This window comes from Natrix helvetica (genome assembly GCF_964273705.1).
Source record: "Natrix helvetica genome assembly, chromosome: 6".
Taxonomy (NCBI): Eukaryota; Metazoa; Chordata; class Lepidosauria; order Squamata; family Natricidae; genus Natrix; species Natrix helvetica.
In genome coordinates, this window is record NC_138553.1 from 43,507,297 (window position 1) to 43,527,707 (window position 20,411).

General features: G+C 38.3%; 1 protein-coding gene across 1 annotated transcript in view; it reads right to left on the bottom strand.

Moving 5' to 3' along the window:
• The window catches only part of NAV3 (neuron navigator 3), a 488,007-nt gene that overhangs the window by 38,233 nt on the left and 429,363 nt on the right, over positions 1–20,411 (bottom strand). The window contains exons 18-23 of the mRNA XM_081956875.1: positions 18,691–18,732; positions 16,701–16,858; positions 15,385–15,573; positions 13,795–13,847; positions 1,588–1,611; positions 57–134 (exon numbers count right to left, since the gene is read on the bottom strand). Of these exons, the coding sequence (XP_081813001.1) occupies positions 57–134; positions 1,588–1,611; positions 13,795–13,847; positions 15,385–15,573; positions 16,701–16,858; positions 18,691–18,732 (544 nt within the window). The remainder of the gene's footprint in view (positions 1–56; positions 135–1,587; positions 1,612–13,794; positions 13,848–15,384; positions 15,574–16,700; positions 16,859–18,690; positions 18,733–20,411) is intronic.

Genomic DNA, 20,411 nt, shown 5'->3' on the forward strand with positions numbered 1-20,411 from the left:
GGATATATATGCAGAATAAAAATATATCAAAATTATTATGATAATAAATAACTTACATTTGCTGACAATTGTGATGTTAGGGTGGCCACTTTTTCCTGAGATGCAACCAGTTCCCGTCGTAATTTATGAATTTGCTAGGTATGACAACAAATACAAAGAGTTCTAAAATATGATATTTTATTCGCTTGCTTTGAATAAAGACCATTTAATAATCTAGAACACGGGTGTCAAACTCGCAGCGTCATGTTGCCATCATGCGACGTTTTGCGATGTTTTTCCCCCTTCGCGGAGCTGGGATGAGTGTGGCCTGTGCGTGATGCATCTGGCCCACGGACCGCCAGTTTGACAGCCCTGATCTAGAACAAAAAATATCACTGTGCTTTTTGTTCCTGGTTGTGTGCTTGAATGGCATATAAATATTTCATTAAAGAATACAAGGACTACATTGGATGAAAAACTTCTTTCATCCAGTATCATAGACAACCAAATATAGACCACTATAGTACTGTACGCAGCCAAATGCTTCCTGGAATAGACAGCCATCCTCCTTCCACCTTGAAAATAACGTGAGCAGCAATATTTTCACATTCTTCCCCAATAACTGCTATTCATACTTAAGCTGGATATCAGAGTGAAAGAATCCCATCTTGCATTCTATTATGCAATCATACTTGCATTCTGTCCATAACTATCATGACTAAACTGTACTTTGGGACAGCTTATCAGTTGCAAAATTGTTTAACTTCTTTTAAAGCTATCTAATCTGTTGCCCATTCCATGTTTATGCAAATAAATCCCATTGTTTTGATATTCATAAAATGAATGATATGCAACTCACTGTTGAATACATAAATAAGTAAACATATGTTTTAAGAACTCAGAAGTATTTTTTCCAGAAGTTAGTGAATGCTGAATTATACCCCAAAACAAAATGTTACTTTTAAACTTGTCAAAAACAGGTTTAATGATGTATATACTTGGTGAAATCCCAAAATAATTCCCTCAAAAACTGCCGTTACTCTTTATCAAACCTACAATATTTGCTTTTTTAAAAAAGTACTCTAAGATGTAGTTTACCATTTTAAAATAGATTCAATACAGTGGTGATTGGTCTGGGCAGATGACAAGATAATTAAATTTCTGTCATTAATATCCTTATTGATAACCGTACATCATGCTGCAGCAATATATTTATTACTGTACTTATCCAGATAAATGTACCATGAAAATATAGTACAATGTTGTAAATATAGTACAATGTTGTAAACAATGTTGTTGTAAAACACCAGTATATATTTGAAATTGATATGATTATTAGGCTGTGACACCCAAGAAAAAGTTATGATAAATATTGAGATCTTTATGAACATATAATGAGGAAGTATCATAGAGAAGACCACTGTACAATCAGAATGCCACTAATTAAAAGGACTTGTCTAGAGACACTTGTCTCAGGTGCTGAAACCCTTAAAACAATGTCTTAGGAGAAAATCTCAAAGCTAGGTTGATTAGTATAAGAAAAAATGCCACACAACTACAACTGTTTTAATTTATTGATTATTAAATAGTAAGTATATTTATATTTACCTCTGAATGTGCCTTTTCTTCAGCCTAGAGGGACAATAAAGTCATTATTTATAAACATTTTAAAATATTTTCTAAATTGTTTGTGCAAAGTTTACATTAGCAAAACTTTAATAGTGTATGGTTCCTTTTTCTGCCACATTCTCTTTTACTATTTTCACTCTTCAAGTCACACACATGTCTGGATTGATTATCAACAAAAGAAAAGAAAAATATCAAAGCATTAGACTTTTGGTTTAGTTAAAATTAATTCCCAGGTATAATTGTAGATAAGAATTAGAATAAGAATATAAATTGTAAATATTTCTGAGTCTTTTAATAACTTGGAGTATTATCAAAGTTTTGGATTATTGGCTGCAATTCAATAAATACTCACTTGGAAACAAGTCTAAATAAATGTAATATACTTATTCTGAATAAAGGTTCGAATATATCACTATAATATGCTTTTAAAGCCCTCCATGCTACCATAAACATAAATGTTTTAATATTATGTTGGGTAGCTTCCTTTTAGAAAGACAGCCAAAATAATGTCTAAGAGAATAGGAACATAATATCTATTACAAACATTACAGTATTATTCTTAAAGCTATAGTTATGGCAGCTGAAGTTGTGTCCTGCGCTTTAGTGAATATTTATACAGAATCACAAACAGTAGCGATGTGCAAAAACCATTTAACCTCAAAAGCCATTTTGAGTATGCTTCTATAAAACAAAACACTTAAATTCTGAGAATTTTATCTCTAGTAGAAAACAAACAGTGTGAAGCATGAATCAAAATCGGGCAGTTTCAAGTGTTGCCATGTTGAATGTTCCAGCTATTCTGAGTATTGCAATTGGACTATAATGTTTTATGGCTTGCAATTAGGTTGCTGCCCCCCCCCCCCCAATTCTTTCCCATCCAGACCATGCATATCCCTGCTGCTCACAGTTAAGACTGGATCAGTTAATTCTGGAACAGGCAGAAAAGTGCTCCTTCCTGCGTGCTGTTTAAGTTATGATGCTATCGAAAGACTCATTTTATTTTATGAACTTTCAATTATAATATTTAAAGTAAATGAATAAAAGCAGAAGGAAGAATAAAGGGAAAAAAGCTTTTACCAAAGTTTACATTACCCAAAAGATAATGATATATTGAATAAATATATACTGATATATTGAATAACAGTGACTGATTATTACCAAATGTACCATTGAAAGATTGGAAGAAAAAATCTTCCTCTACCTCCTTCTGGTTTCTGCAATGTAAAAAAGATGTTGAGACTCTAGAAAGAATACAGAGAGAAGACCAACAAAGATGCTTAGGGGACTGTTGCTGGAATTTGGTATTTCTAGTTAAATGAAAAGAAGGACTAGGAGTGACATGATAACAGTGTTCCAATGCCTTAAAGATTGCCACAAAGAAGAGGAAGTCAACCCATTCTCCAAAGCACATGAAGGCAGGACAAGAAGCAATGGATGGAAACTAATCAAGAAGAAAAGCAATCTAGAACTAAGGGGAATTGTCCTGACTGTTAGAACAATTAATCAATGGAATGACTTGCCTCCAGAAGTGAGGATACTCCAAAACTGGATGTTTTAAGAAGATATTGGACAATCATTTGTCTGAAATGGTATATGGTTACCTTCCTAAGCAGGTAGTTGAACTAGAAAACATACAAGGTCTCCTCCAACTATGTTACTCTGTATTCTGTATATCATAGAATAAATATTTTTGAACAATTTAAATTTAAATCTTTTGTATGATATTTCCATTTGAGCACTATTTCTTCATTAGGAACTGCCCAATTTAACGAGTTTTACCCAGATCAGCAGGGGTATTGCTGATCAATGATTATGTCCTTCAAGAACAAATCCTGCTGAAGATTTTAAAACCAAGATAATGCCATGACCTTAATAAAGAGTACTTCAAATTCCATTATCACAGCTAGCTCCCCAAATGATGATGAAAAAGCCTTGCCAAGTAGCTGAAAATTGAGATGGGAGAGGGTCAAGTTACTGAAATCTCGGAAAGGTTGTTCTTGACTGATTAAACTGATGTGATGATATATGTCTATTATTACATTTATTTATTTATGTATTATTTGATTAGACTATATAGCTATGTTGGCTATATGCTGACAACTTCCTTAATAATGTTGATTAATACTATTATTAATTATATGATATAAGTATTGATTGTGAGCTTCTGAACTTTTCAATTTATCCAATTATTATGAAAGAGCTTTTCACACTGTTCAAGGTAAATATCCCGGTAATATATTGGCTATTGCCAAATCAAAGAAGAGATGACAACTGTATTCTCAATTAAAAGAGAATTTCTTGTAGACCCCTATGTAAAAGGGGCAAGAAAAAAGTGCAAAACAATATAAAATACAAAACTGACACATTGATTATTCTAAATAGACAATGTACAGTACTTTGTAGGATTCTTTTGTAATGTTCTTATATTTTCTGCATATTAGTTTTAAGAAGTTCTTGAATTCTTGTGAACTTGCTTCATTAATTTGAACTTAGTCTTCTGAGAAAAAAAAACTGACAATCATTTCAATGTAAAATATGGTTGGGAAATTGCGTTCTCCTTCAAGTTTGTATTTTCTTTTTATTTATTTATTTTTAATACATATCTATAATAGTCCAGGGTCTATGATAATTGGTTTGATAATTTCAATACATTTATGATATATTAGGGTTTCTTTCAATACATAATAGTTTGTGTTAAGGTATGCAAAGCTCCAATTTATTTGACCTCCAAATGTAAAAAAAACTGCACTGCTGAAATTCTAGAATTCTAGAAATTCTAAAATTCTAGAATTAGACACAAATTACAGAAATTGCAGGAACCCAGTAATTCAAAAATGGATTTTAGACATCCTGTTGCACACGGGATAACTGAGAAAGTGGAAGAATGCCAAAAACAAGTCAACATGGACTTCGTTAATTAAAGAAGACCCTTTGATTAAGTCAAACATATCAAGTTATAGAATATACACTCAAAAATGAGAATGTCAGAATATCTCATTGCTCTCACAAGAAATCTATATATAAATCAGGAAGCCATAATATGGACAGAATATGTTGAAATAGACTGGTTCCAGGATGGCAAAGGACTGAGACCAGGCTGTATATTCAATCATTATATTATGAAATATTAAGGGAAGCTAGATTGGAAGAAGATGAATTTGGTTTTAAAGCTGTATGAAGAAACAATAATCTGCACTATGCTGATAATATTACTCTAATAGCTGAAAGTTCAGAACTGTAGTGGCCCAGTGGTTAGAATGCAGTATTGTAGACTAATTCTGCCAACTGCCAGCAGTTTGATTCTCACTGGCTCAAGATTGACTCAGCCTTCCATCCTTCGAGGTTAAGGACCCAAGGAACACAGTAATAAATGACCCCTGAAATTAAATATACCTAAGACTATCGCATTTCCCCAAAAGTAAGACAGGGTCTTATTTTCTTTTGGACCCCCCCCCCCCCGAAATAAGTGCTTGGCCTTATTTTGGGGGAGATCTTATTATTTTTGAGTCTTCCTAGCAGGAGATGCAGGAGGTGGCATGCATGATCATCTCATGGCTGCTGCTGTGTTGCAATATTTTTGGGGAGGACTTATTTTCAGAGGAGGGCATATAATTTGACTTGACTTTCAGGAAGAAATTTGAAAAATGTGCTCAAAAGGGCTTATTATCCAGGGAAGTTTTATTTTCAGGGAAACGGTAAATTATATATAGCTAAGACTAAATTAATGATGGTACAATAATCAGCCTAAAATTGTTAATGAATATATTAAAGTGGTAGATAGTATCTGCTTTTAAGGATCAACTACTAATAGTAGAGGAGGAGTCAAACAAGAAATACACTCTTGACTAGCACTTGGTAGAGTATCTATGAAGCCCTTGAAATTGTATTCAGATGTCTTGATACTGTATGTCTATACCTAAAAAATCAGAATATTGCAAACCATGGTATTGCCTGAAACATTTTATAAAAGTGAAAGTTGAACTGAAGAAGCAGGATAAGAAGTAAATTGATGATTTTAAACCTTGTTATTGGAGAAGATTCTTGACAATACTGTGGACAGTTAACAAACAAATTAACCTAGAGTTTTCATTCTAAACACAAATGACTAGCCTCAAATTATTCTACTTCAAACACACTGTTTGAATATCTAGTGCTCCAGAGAATGCTGGAATATAACAAGAGGATGACCAGCAGAAGGTTGATGGATTTAGTTACAGTAGAAATGAGTAAGCCATTAGAAGGTTGTGTGCTAAGCCCCTTCCTTTATTCTTTGTACACACATGACTGCACCCCTTTGAATAACACCAATGCAATTATTAAATTTGTGGATGAGTCCCAGTGGTGGGACTCATTAATAAGAACAATGAGTCTGCTTATAGGAAGGAAGTACAAGGCCTGACATTGTGGTGTGAAGAAAATAATCTTACACTTAACGCCCAAAAAACTAAAGAACTTATAATTGACTTCAGGAGGAAGAGAGATGTACATTTACCATTGTACATAAATGGCGAGGAGGTGGAGAGCGTTGGTAGTTTTAAACTTCTGAGGATTTATATCTCGGAGAACCTCTCATGGACCATGAATGCTAACATGCTTGTGAAGAAGGCACAGAAGAGGCTGTACGTCCTGAGAATGCTAAGGAAGATAAATCTATCTCAGCATCTACTTCTGTCCTACTATTGTAGCACTATTGAGAGTGTCCTGACATATGGCATTCTTGCATGGTATGGGAGTAGCTCTACAAAGAATCATTAAAACTGCCCAGAATATCACCGAGCTCCAGCTACCAGCCCTGGATGATATTTTTGCATCTTGCTGTTTAAAGAAGTTGCATAACATTCTCAGAGACTCTTTCCATCCTGCTTACAATCTTTTTAGACTGTTGTCTTCTGGCAGAAGGTAAAGAACAATTAAAACTGGGACTGCATGTCTTTGGAATAGCTTTTATCCCAGAGCTATAATTGCACTCAACAATGAACTAAAGGGCCACCATCAGTGAGCTATTAGACAGCACTACTTGGTCTGTTGTGTTGATGCTTGAGTGGTTTAGGGGCGGGGAATTTTTTGTGTGGGTGGAAGTGTGTTTGGGGATTTTTATGTGTGTTGGGCCTGGTCTCTGGGTGTTATGTGAATTTTGTTGTATGTGTAAACTGTGTATATATGTACAATGACAATAAAGTAAAGTTAAAGTTAAGGTCAGATTATTTAAAAAAAATATCATGGAGATGAACTATAGTTATGGGTGCCATTGGTGCAGTTATGGGTGCCATTGGTGCAGTAACAATTTTAGAAACTGACTCTACAGTTTATTGGAATTAGTATGCAATATTAAACCCTATATATATATCTAATAATAATAATAAATTTGGATTTATTAGCCGCTCCCTTTCCGGGCAGGACTCGGGGCGGCGTACACCAAGACATATATAAACATACATATATACAAAGACATACATGCACGGAGGAGGTAATAGATTAAAACATTAAGACAAATTAAAACCATTAACAAATAAAAATCCAATATACAATAAAAATTTAAAATTTAAAAAAGACAGTCAGGAGGAATATGAAAAGATTATGGTTGAGCCAGGCCGGATGATTGAAAGAGGTGGGTCTTCAACTGTACACGGAAGGAGCGGAGATCGGAAATAATCCTGATGTCACGGGGGAGGTCATTCCACAGGGCTGGGCCCATCACAGAGAAGGCTCTGCTCCTGGATGTCGCCCCCCAACACTGTTTGGCGGACGGCACCCGGAGAAGTCCCTCTCTGTGTGAGCGAATTGGTCGTAGGGATGTGTGGGGCAGGATGCGATCCTGCATGTAACTAGGTCCTATGCCATGAAGCGCTTTAAAGATCATAATCAAAACCTTGAAACGCACTCGGTAGACCACAGGAAGCCAGTGCAGCTCGCGCAGGAGAGGTGTTACAGGGGAGTATCTAGACCTCCCCATAATCACCCGCGCGGCCGCGTTCTGGACCAACTGTAGTCTCCGAGTGCATCTCAAGGGAAGCCCCATGTAGAGAGCATTGCAGTAGTCCAGGCGAGACGTCACTAGCGCATGGGTGACTGTGCGTAGGGCATCCCGGTCCAATAAGGGGCGCAATTGGCGCATCAGGCGGACCTGATGGAACGCCCCCCTAGCCACGGCTGTTACATGGTCATCCATGGACAGCCGGGCATCTAGGAGGACGCCCAAATTGCGCACCTGTTCCATGGGGGCTAGTTGCACGCCCCCAATGGCCAGAGATGGAAGCACCTGGTTGAACCGGGGGGCCGGAAGCCACAGCCACTCCGTCTTGGAAGGGTTGAGTTTTAGTCGGTTGCCATCCATCCAGACCCGTACGGCCTCCAAACACCGGGACATCATTTCGACGGCCTCATTGGGGTGGTTCGGGGTGGAAATGTATAGCTGAGTATCATCAGCATACAGATGATATCCCACCCCAAAGCCACGGATGATCTCGCCCAGCGGTTTCATGTATGTGTTGAACAGGAGAGGCGAGAGCACCGACCCCTGTGGCACTCCACATGTGAGTGACCTCCGGGTCGAACTCTGCTCCCCTGCCAACACACGTTGCGTCCGGTCAGAGAGGTAGGAGCCAAACCACCGTAAAACGGTGCCCCTGACTCCCAGCCCCTCTAGCCGGTGCAACAGGATACCATGGTCGATGGTATCGAACGCCGCCGAGAGATCTAATAGGACCAGGATAGAGGAACAACCCCTATCTCTGGCCCTCCAGAGATCATCAACCAATGCGACCAAGGCCGTCTCCGTGCTGTGCCCGGGTCGGAAGCCGGACTGGCGCGGGTCTAGATAATCATTTTCCTCCAGGTGACGTGGGAACTGCTGTACCACCACATTCTCTACAACCTTCGCTAAGAAAGGAAGGTTGGAGACAGGACGATAATTGGCTAGGTCCGTTGGGTCCAGGGAAGGCTTCTTGAGCAGGGGCCTCACCACCGCCTCTTTCAAGGCGGCCGGTAGAGATCCCTCACCCAACGAGGCGTTCACTAGGCCCAGGAGCCAGTCGCGCGTAACCTCCCAGGATGCCAGTACAAGCCAGGAGGGACACGGGTCCAATAAACATGTGGTGGGTCGCAGACGTCCACGCAGCCTGTCCAAATCCTCGATGGCAACCGAGTCAAACTCCTCCCAAAGCGGTCCCTCAAGACTCGCCACGGGCGTCTCTACTGGACCACTGAAAGGGGCCCATCCCATCCGGATTTGAGCGACTTTGTCCTGTAGATATTTCCCAAACTCCTCTGCTCTGCCCTGTAAAGGGGCTTCCCGCGGTCTCTCAAACAAGAGGGAGCGAGTCACCCGAAACAGGGCGGCAGGGCGGTTATCTGCGGACGCAATAAGAGCGGCACAATATTGACGTTTGGCCGCTCTTAGTGCCACAAGGTACGTCCTCAAATAGGCTCGTGCCTGTGCTCGGTCAAATTCGGAACGGGAGGATCTCCAACGACTCTCTAGGCGTCTCTTGTGGCGTTTCATCACCCTTAGTTCCTCAGTAAACCAAGGGGCCAGGGTGGTTCGTCGCCGCAGGAGAGGCCGCAAAGGCGCCACCCGGTCTAGGGCCCCGGTAGTCGCACTGTTCCATGCGTCTACCAGGTCCTCTACTCGAGGGCGGGTCAGATCCACAGGAGGTGGCCCAAGCTCCGTCTGGAACCTATCTGGTTCCATCATGCGCTTGGGGCGGAACCATCTAATGCCTTCCGGTTCCGCCTCCTCGCGGTGGGGGGTAGCACCAGGGAAGTCAAGCCGGAGAAGTGAGTGATCCGACCATGACAGGGGAATAATAGCTAGATCCCCTATTCCCAGATCACTCGTCCATTGGCCAGAGACAAAGACAAGGTCCAGCGTGTGGCCTCCCTCGTGAGTAGGGCCCTGAATTAACTGGGTCAGGTCCATGGCTGTCATGGAAGCCATGAACTCCCGAACCCCCTCAGACGCTTCTCCCATCGACGGCAGATTAAAATCCCCCATCACTAACAGTTTGGGGGTCTCAACCGCCACCGATGAGATCAGCTCGAGGAGTTCAGGCAGGGCCGCTGACGTATAGCGAGGAGCCAGGTATACTATCAGCAGGCCCAACTGCCTCCCTGGGCCCCATCTCACGACAAGGGACTCACACCCGGATGTCTGTGGCACAGTGAACTCTCTCGGCTCTAAGTCTTCCCGGATAATCACTGCTACCCCACCGCCCCTTCCCTGGGCCCGAGGCTGGTGAAATGCTCGATAACCTGGCGGGCACATTTCCACGAGGGGTAAACCACCCTCGTGGCCCAACCAGGTCTCGGTTATTCCTGCGAGGTCCGGCACCCCCTCCAAAATTAGATCGTGGATGAGGGGGGCCTTATTGACAACGGATCTCGCGTTGCATAACATCAGTCTCAGGCCTTGGGTCTGTAGAACCTGACCACCTAGTCTGCAGGGGTTGGTACGAACGACCGGGAATGACCAAAAACCCCGGTCTCCCAACCGACTACGTGCTCTTGATCTGTCCTCGCACCTGCCCCTCCCCACGACCGTTGGTATCAAGGAGCCCTGCACAGGAATGCTATCTTCCCTCTCCTCCCCCACTCCGCTCCCTCCCCCCTCGACCACACCTAGGTGCCTGGCTCTCCCATCCCTCCTGACTTCCCCCCCCCACCCCTGGAACCCCTTACAACTTTTAAAAAACAATTAATTAAAAAACCCCTCAGTGTGCGCTTCCTCCACCTCTCTGGGTTAATGAACCCGTCCTCGAGGTGGGCCCTTGAGAGGGCAGGAGGCCATAGCTGCGAGAGGGGGGACTCCCGCATCAAAATAAGGTCAGACCTCGTATACATAATAAATGGTAAATAATAGATACATAAATACATCGGGCTAAAGATGGTTACTGGGTGCTAAAGGTGTTAAATAACTCTGCCCGTTAAAAATCATAACAGAACGGCAACCAAGATTACAAGATGAAAGAGATGAGAGAGATGGGTAGAGAAATAGGTAGAAGTGGTTAAAAATAAGTGAGGCCTATAATCTACAGTTCTTAATAGTAGGGGGTTAGGCAGATCTTAAAAACCGTAAGAGAGTGAGCAGATAGTCCATAGCAGGCGGGGGGGGGCTCAGCAGCTCCCCATAGTCCTTTCATGCCCCAGATGGTAAGGGGTTAAGTCGTCCTCAAAGTTTGTACAGAGACAAGCTAATCATCCATACTGGGAGGGAGGTGGTGTCGGCAGCTCCCCGTGAGCCTTTCAAGCCCCAGCGTCGCCTAAGCGCCCTTTCAGGCGGCCTCAGTTATTCAATCCACATTTCAGGCGGCCTCTGTTATTCAATCCACATTTCAGGTGGCTACAGTTATTCAATCCACACCTTCTGCCGGCCTCCGGCGCCTTCCAGCAACTCAGGCGACTCAGATGTTACAATGTTTCCATGTTTCAGTGTTACAATGTCTCACGCCCAGCTCAGACCTCCCAAGACCTCCACTGGGCTTCTGGTAGGCTCGGGGCTCCCAGCCGGTCCAGCGGGTCGGGGACTGATGTTTGGAGCCCCCGATGATCTTCCAAGCCGCCTCTGCCACCCCCGCCTCCCTTCGCCTTCTCTCAAGTGAGGACGCCATCGTATCCCTGTCGCTAGCCGCTCAGGGCGCTCAGGGCGTCGTTGATCTCACCTCAGGCTGTCGAAGCTACCGTGGCTTGCAAACGCCCGCAAACGCCGACCAAGCTGATCGTAACCGCCAAAACGCCAGCTCCAGCAGCCGCCGACGCCCGCAGTCTCCCGGAATAAGCCGACATGCTCGCACGCCGACCGCCATTTCCCGGCTCACTACTGGTTTTCAAAAAGCACCGATTTGCTTCTTCCACTCTCCTGTGCCGTCCGGTCACCCTGGGGGACCATTAAGGTCCTGAAATACGCCAGGGTGGACCCTGGGTAGGTTCGTGGTCCTCCAGTTCGTCTAAGGACCAGCAGCACCCAGCCCGGTCAAAAAGAGCCCCGAAAAGACACGGAGCTCAGAGGCTGACCGCCATCCTCCTGGAAGCTCCTCCTCCACTTCTAGCTATTTCAAGCATGGTATTTTGCACTTAGAACCATCAATTATCAGACAGGGATTCTTAGAATTGGACACAATTGAACAAAAGAAAAAAGAAATATTCTGAAATAAGCATAGGACTCTTTTTTTAAAAAAACTACACCTAAAATATGTTAACTACTGTGTAAATATTGTGACATTCAACTTTTAGAATGTGATTCTTCAACTACATTAAACATTCTTACCCCAAGAGCCTTATTATAAAATCATTACATGAGAAACTCATGTAGAAGAATTTGTTTGATGGCCTGAATATATGGGGGAAAGACAATAAAAATAGAACTTGCGTTTCGAAAAAGTAATTTAATCCATATTGATCTCAAAATTCATAGACAAATGGACCTATACTGTATATGTTTTTAACAAGTTTGTAATCTTAAGGAGTCAGTAACCATGTTTTTCAAAAATTGGGCAACACACAGGTGACTTTAATATGCAAGGAAGGCTTGCATGAAAAAGAAGCATCCTTTTCCAGTGACTGGATCCCAGTTTACATTAACAATGTACATTCATATTGGGGATTACCAAGCAATTAATCTCCAGTATGTAGTAAACTTTTATTTATTTATTTATTTATTTATTTATTTATTTATTTATTTATTTATTTATTTATTTATTTATTTATTTATTTATTGAGCACTTATAGACCGCCCCCTCTCCCGAAAGGGACTCGGGGCGGTGTACAGTCCATATCAGAAATACATCATATAAATAACTATAAAATTAAGCAATTAAAATTATTAAATAGATAAATAAATACGAAGAAGGATAAAAAGGTTTAACAGAACTGTACAGCTGAGTAAATAGTTTAAAACCCCTACAAATATCCCATAAAATTAAATTTAAAAAACAATTCCCTTAAAATGCCAGTTAAGAAATATGTTTGCCAGGAGGTAGCAGTTATGATTATGCCAGGCCAGCCAATCGGAACAGGTGTGTCTTCAATTTTTGGCGGAAGGAGCGGAAGTCGGTGGTGGTTCTTTTTAATCTTGAAATACTCAAGTTTCAAAGAATGAAGTATACAATGAAATTTTAGTGATGAGCTGTCATAACTTCATATTGATTGATACATATAAGCTCAAAACAAACTTCCTCCATAAGAGAAAAAGTATTACTAATAATTAAAAACACCTACAACCTGGCTCGCCATAAATCACTTTATACCAAGTTTGAAAATTGGGCTGTCAAAGCAACACTGCGTTTTCCTGCATTGGGAAAGCTCTTTCAGTACAAGAAAAGCAATCCACTGAGTGACCAATTACTGTGCCACTTAATCTTTAAAGTGCACAAAAACAAGCCAGAAAGGTACAGCACATCCGATAGCAGCAGCAAACAATTTTGAACAATTTGCTGTCAAGGGAAGGAAGGAAAACAACAAAAGATTCCAGAAAAAGTTCAAGAAAGCAAGGGCATATTGCTTCTGAAACCACAAAGAAGGTGTTACATTCAAACAGCAGTAAGAATTTTTTTATTGTGTCTTAGCTTGTCAGGCGTCAATATGTTTCCCATTACATATGCTGTATAAAAGTTTATTAATTTTTTTAAGCAATACACATTTTGAAAAAAAGTAAGAACATCAATGATAAATGATTACAATAAAGTAATAAGTAAAAAGGTGCAAATAAAGAAAAATGAAAGGAGAGGGGACAGGAGGGGAAGGGAGAGGAGAGGAAAGGAATGGAATTTTAATTTTAATTTATCCTCTCTCTCTCTCTCTGTAAGGCTACAAAATAATCTTTTGTCTATAGTCTATGCTTTCTAATAATAGCCTCTGTAAGGCTACAAAATAATCTTTTGTCTATAGTCTATGCTTTCTAATAATCAAACTTATAAATAAGAAGTTCATTATTTTCTTTTTTTCAGCAAAAAGTTCATAAAGGGTTTCTAGTCACTAATATATTATTGTCTTTCCTCTAATCAAACAAGTCATTGATAATTCTGTCATCTTCACAAAAAGAGGTTCTGGGTATATCAGAACCTCTTTTTTGTGTGTGCATATAATATCAAGGCAGTTATCAATTCAGATGTTAATGTGTTTTCAGGCCAATTTTAAAAACCATACACAGCATCCACAACATCCAAGATTTTTAATATATGTTTAAAGACTTACTGTGGAATAAAGAGAAGAAGTGCTGGAAACTAGTGATAATGAAGATCCATGTACTAAAAGAGAAACACCAAAATTGGTATTAGAATAACATTGATAAAGCAACAGGAGGGATTCCCTGTCAAATAACAGAACATCTCTTTTTAAATCCAGGCAATTGTCTCCAAAGAGAAGACTATTACAGAGACTGCCTGTTTAGAAATATATATTTTATTCCACACAATAGTTTTTCTCTGCTTAAAAAAAACCACACTTGTACACAGAGATTTTAGTAATACATTGCAGTTTTGCCAGTAAACAACATCATCATTTATTTTGTTCTGATAGGAAAACAGCTCTGAATGTCACCCTTTGGTAAAGCAATTTTTGGTACAGCAAATACAGAAAGTGGCAATTGCTGAATGGACTCTACATTTCATGGAACATAAAAGCTGTTATTGCTAGGCAGACAGCTTCCACTGTAAGTGAGATGGATTCTGTTTTAAAAGTATCACTTTGATAATACAGCATATGAAAACAATTTTAACTGCATGTGAAGCTTAGAATAAAAGGAGACATAGCAGCCACATTTAACTAAAAAAGTAAAATCAAAAATTCAAGATGAGAACATTGTTGGATTAAGAATTTAGCCAAGATTGGAATTATTATATTGAAGAACAGGGAGGGCTATAACCCTTCATACCTTACTGAATCTTGATTTACACTGAATTCCGGTGCCTGTTATTTATTTCAGAGAATAAAGCATCCATTGGTGTGAATTTTTTGCAATGCAAGTAGCAAGTGTTGAGGCCCATGATAGCTAAAATAGGAGCATAGGGTTGCCCCTATTGCAAGTTATTCTGCTCTTTTAACACAAAATGACCCAGAGTATTGCTAATGTTTTGCATACTATTAGGCTTCTACTAAGCAAGGCCACTTGGATCATTGAAGTGATGTGATTTTTAAATTTTGCTATCTCTGTGTTTCTCTAAACAATTCAGTTTACTGAAAGCACAGAACAAAAAGAGCTTGGATTGCTGCAGGTGCCAGAATCAAGTGCCTATTAAATCTGGGATGCTGCCAGATCTATACAGAAAAACAGAAGGAACACCTTAGTATAAACAAAAACAATGCTTTGTATAATCATGCAATGTGTGTTTAAGGAATCAGCACTCATAATGAGAAAATCAGATTGATGAGCAGCAGATTGATGATGATAATAGAGATTGATTTCACTTTATTTTATTTTGATTTGATTAAAAGTCTTCAGCAACTTGGTAACAGGTGTGGTTATGAAAACTGTCTGAGGAAGAATCAGAAAAGGTAAAGTACAATTGCTGAAACTTAACAAAGGAAAGTGATAAAATGATGAAAATATTCATGAAAGACAGAATAGGCTTATTGTATTTAAGAATGTAGTGACTAATTATTGATAAGCTTAAGAGTATTATGTTCCCCAAAGCTATTGAATTATAAAAATAAGAGTGAATTCCAAGCAGATAGGAAACAAAAATCAGTTAAAATCTATGATTTGCTTCTAATATATCTATAAACACCAATTATGGCATAAACTCTGAGTAATTGTTCATTCTACATTGCTTCACATCCTCTTACCTTCTTCCATGCTATCTCTGAATGAACCGGAATGACTAATTGCACGTGGTCTGTCCTCTAAGGATGTAGCACTACCACACAACTGAGAATCATCATAGAGATCAAATGAAGAATCTTGTGCAGGGTTGCTGTTTGATCTCATCATACTAGGTCCAGGAAGTTTGAACTGGGATAAATTTGTTGGACTTACTGCAATATCAAACAAAAATATTAATATGTTTGAGTGAAATGCTATGTAAAGGTAAAGGTTCCCCCTCACACATATGTGCTAGTCATTCCCGACTCTAGGGGGCGGTGCTCATCTCCGTTTCAAAGCTGAAGAGCCAGCGCTATCTGAAGACGTCTCTGTGGTCATGTAGCCAGCATGACTAAATGCCAAAGGTGCATGGAACACTATTACCTTCCCAACAAAGGTGATCCTTATTTTTCTATTTGTATTTTTACATGCTTTCGAACTGCTAGGTTGGCAGAAGCTGGGACAAGTAACGGGAGCTTCTAGGGAAAATCTATTGAATGAAGTGACATATTGGCTATATTTTATAAACAATTAAAACCACTGTGGCTTTAGGGACAAATGTGGCTTCACATTTTTAAATGTGATTCCAGAGGTTCTTAACAAAATGTTTTTTTTTCAGAATTGAATGGTAAATTATTAAATGAGGAATTATATTACTTCCTATAAATAATGTTAACTACATGTAAAGGAAAATAAAATTTATTTTTTTCAACGTACCATTTCCAAGTAAACCCCTTGGACTAGGAAAAGTTGTACATCTCTGACCATTTTTTCTTAGTTGCAGCAGTTACAATTACCTAATACACCAACATGTATTTATATTTTTAAATTAATAATTCCGTGATACAGAACTTTTTTAGCCATGATTTGAAATATTCTTTTCTTTCCTCTCTCACACACAGGGAATTATCATTTGAAAAGTCGGTTTCCAAGGCTCTTAAGGGGAAGACTTTTTCTCCTTTTAATGTTTCTTTAGAGAAAACAAAATTTATTATCTTTCACATAATTTGTTAAACCAAGCCACTTTCAGCAACGTTTGCTTTGAAATAAATAGCTAAAACATTTCTGAAAGATTCAACTTATGGGAAAATGACAGACAGACTGGTGAAAGAGAAAATTTTGCAAAAAAACAAACAAAAAAAAACCAAAAAAAAAACCCTCCTCAAAAACCCCCAGCAGAATCTGTAACTGACATGAGAAAACTTAATTGGAAACACATATGAATTACTTCTGCAAATTAATGGAGGATATGACTCCACCAAAATATAATGAAGTAACAATGCAAATTATTCCTTCTTGCCTAAATTAGAGAAATATTTGCCAGTTGCAGAGGAAGACATAACTGTAGGCGACACCAGGGGAGACTGATTTCCAGTGTCTTGGAGCCCTCCAGTAGAATGTGAACGCAGCCATTCTTTCCCCTCCTCTTGACCAGCCTGGCGAGAAGATGGAGTATACCTGAAACAGATGACCATGGACAAATTAAAAACATTCACATGCTGTATGCAACTAAAGTGCAACATTTACCCAAAGATTAGACATTGTTATCAAGTCTCACTTTCAGTTCAGATGATTTTTAATAGAATATTTGAGGTAAATATCACCCAAGAAAAAGACAGACAATTCAATAACAGAGAGATAATTGGTGTCTTACAGAAAATCATGCAGAGGAAATTGTTCAGAAAATGTTAAAAAAAACTTTAGAAAACAAAAAAACAGAATCTGAATTCAAGCATAATGACACATTTAAAAAATAATTTGTGAAAAGAGAACAGTGGTCAGTTCTTACATAATGATAGCTAGAGGAGCAAAATGCACAGATAAAGTTGAAAACAACGAGAATAGATCAACACTATAAAAAGTAATGATTTGGGTTTGTAAGTGACACTAGATAGGACATCTTATGGGGGAAAAGCATTATTTGTTCACAGAGTGATCCTGGGATACCACTTTACCACTAAATAGATAGAGATAAGAGGTGAAAAAGAAATATTCTCTTGTGAAGAAGTGTGTTTGCTGAAACCAATCGTTGGGAAACTTAATTTTCCATAGACTTTGGGGGATTGCTGCCAAGGACAAAAATGTATCTCCAACAGTATAACTGCCCACATTTGTGACAAAGGCTTAAAAAGTGTTCAGTGATAAGTACATAAGGTCCTTTTAAGTAGTCACACTGCAATATAGTGCTTATATTTCATATATAATCAAATATTTTGCAAAGTTAAAAACGAAGATTTTAAAAACTGGTGCTATGATTTTGCCAATGCGCTTTTTTTTAAAACTAGACTTTGCATTTGCCTGAAAATAAAGCTTGTTCTTGCTGTCATAGTCAGACCTTGCTAGACTTTGATAATACTTGATCCATGGGTGGGGACAAGGTTTGCTGAGGTGAGTATATTTAGATAACTAAAAAGGATTGATACTATTTTTCTACTCTCAAATCTACTTGAGATTCATTGAAATATATCTTCATGTGCAGCAGAAGAATGTTGTAATCCTTTCCTGAAAATATTATTATTGAAAATTTTTGGAAACTAAGCAGGCTTGCTCTCTGAGAGTCACTTTAAAGTCAGAAGTAAAGTAAGACTGTAGGATTTCAATAACCAGCATAATTGTGTGGTAAATGGATATTTTTATTTGAATAAGAAATCAAGTTGTAAGGAATCAATCTGTAAAGAACAGAAAACTATGAGCAGTGGGAAGTTATACCTTTAAAATGACATGTGAAGCAAACTCTGGGTTCTTGTTTCAGATAAATTTGTGGAATCAGTTAAATTGTTTCAAACAAACTGCATTTTAGTGTGTTGCATATTAGGAAGGTGGACCCTAAATCAAAAATAGGACCTGCCCAGTGAATGTGTAAAGCTGTGGAACAACACTTGATGGAGTTTTGCAAATGATTGGTGGTCAGAGGACCATACTTTGACAATTACTGACTTAGATTGTCAGAAGATACCACCTAAAGCAAAATTTGAAACTTATCTGGAAGTTCCTGTGAAACAGTTGAGCAATTCTGGGAGAAAAAAAAAAACCAGCTATGAAAATTTGTTAGGTAAATATACAGATTTTACAATTGCTGGATGCAGCCTACAAATTATTCTTATTCTTCTTATTGTCAAAGAGATAAAATATTTTAACTTTTTGATAAACTAATTCCTAAACATAAATGGAAGTACTATATTTGTTGTTCACTACAGGTTACACAGTAACAAGAAAAGGATGATGTATTATAGAGAGAAGTTACAGAACAACAGAGAAACAGCAGTCATGCTGAATAAAATATTATATACCTTAATCCCTTTTTGGGCAGTGTATTTCTGTCAAGCTGCATGCTGTTAAAATAAAGAAAAACCCTAAAGACATACAGTAAACAGAATACTTCAAAATTAAAAGGTCTAAAAAGGTTTGAATTGCAGATACTGTATTTTAGAAAAACTATTTTTAATGGATAATGTCAAATCTGTAAATGAGGTTTGTTAATACTGTACAAAGATTATCCTTCACTTTTCAGTAACAATGGTCTATTCTTACATTTTTACAATGTTGAAATCATATCTAGCTTTAGTTATTATCCAATTCAGATTCTTATATTCTTTGGGAGGAATGTTTGGATAATACAGATGGCATAATTGTTTGATTTCAATTTGTTGTGCTAATGTGATTTCCATAAGCATAGTTTAATATCTAAGTCAGGACTTTTCAAAAGGCAAGTTCATTCACAAAACGTAAATGTATAAAATGCTGAACATATCTTGCCATCTCCAATTCTTATGAAATTTGAAGATAGTAAATAGTTGAAAATGTAGTTATGTTGACAGGAGAGCCTAAACAAATGAATTGGGCTCAGTTTTAATGTAAGCTCAGGATAGCTAAGTTCTTCTGAGTATAGATTTCTTTTCTCTCTAGATCTGCCCAAGACTTTTTTCCTTGACCATTAATTAAGAAAGAAAAATCTGTTTTTAGCACCTGAGGATTTGAAATTTTAGCTTCTTTCATGTTTTGATGCTTAAACTATGGTCATGTATTGTTCCATATGTCATTATATTTTGTTGATATAATAGTTATGAAGCACATAATGCCAACATTGAAAACCATAGATAACACTAAGAATTAGGTTGAAAGTTGAAGACTAATGGAAAGGTCTTAATTTTTGTTGTGATGAATTTTCTACCTAATGAATAAATCAATAAATATTTTTTTCAAAAAGCTAAACTTCCTATAGAAAATAAAAACAAATATTTACTGAAAACAATAATCTAGATTTGTATTATTAAAAATGCCATAGATTTTTTCTTATGTTTTAACATTACATTGTTTCTAACAGCTTACAGTTTTAATTTATAAAAACAATTTAAAAGATAATGTCAGTGTATTTTTTTTCAAAACACACTATAACAAGGGTTCATTCCTAGTATCTAATTTCGTAGGAAAATATAAGTTTTAACTCTATGATACCTGCTTTCTTGGATTTCCTAACATAAGAAATACAAAACCTACCTCTTTTTTTTTGCTAAAACAACAACTATCTGTCATCATGTAAACACAAATAAAGCTTTTCTTCTACTTGAATATCTGAAAATAAATTAAAGTCCCCATATCAAAAAATGAACAGTAATCTGTTGGATTACTGTGGTATCCTTAGTGCCAGACTTGGTTTGACAATGCAAAGATAAATTGACAAATGAAGTAATAAAATATGTGTCCTGAGCTGTGGACACTTCACAATGTATATGAATAATAACTAAATAAATCATATTTGTGTTTTACTTGAACAGCAATGAATGTGACCATTAAATCTGAATAACTGTCTGTCAAGAGACAAATTTCTTGTATGGCCTAATGTAAGGGATCAAGGACTGTGCTTGACATTTGGAGGAAACACCCCCCCCCCCCCCAGAAGGGGCCAGATAAAAAATGTGAGAAGGTGTTTGGAAAAAGTAATTGCCTGGATGGATATATAAATCATAATCTATACATGTATTTTGTCTTTGTACTTTGACCAATATTTGGC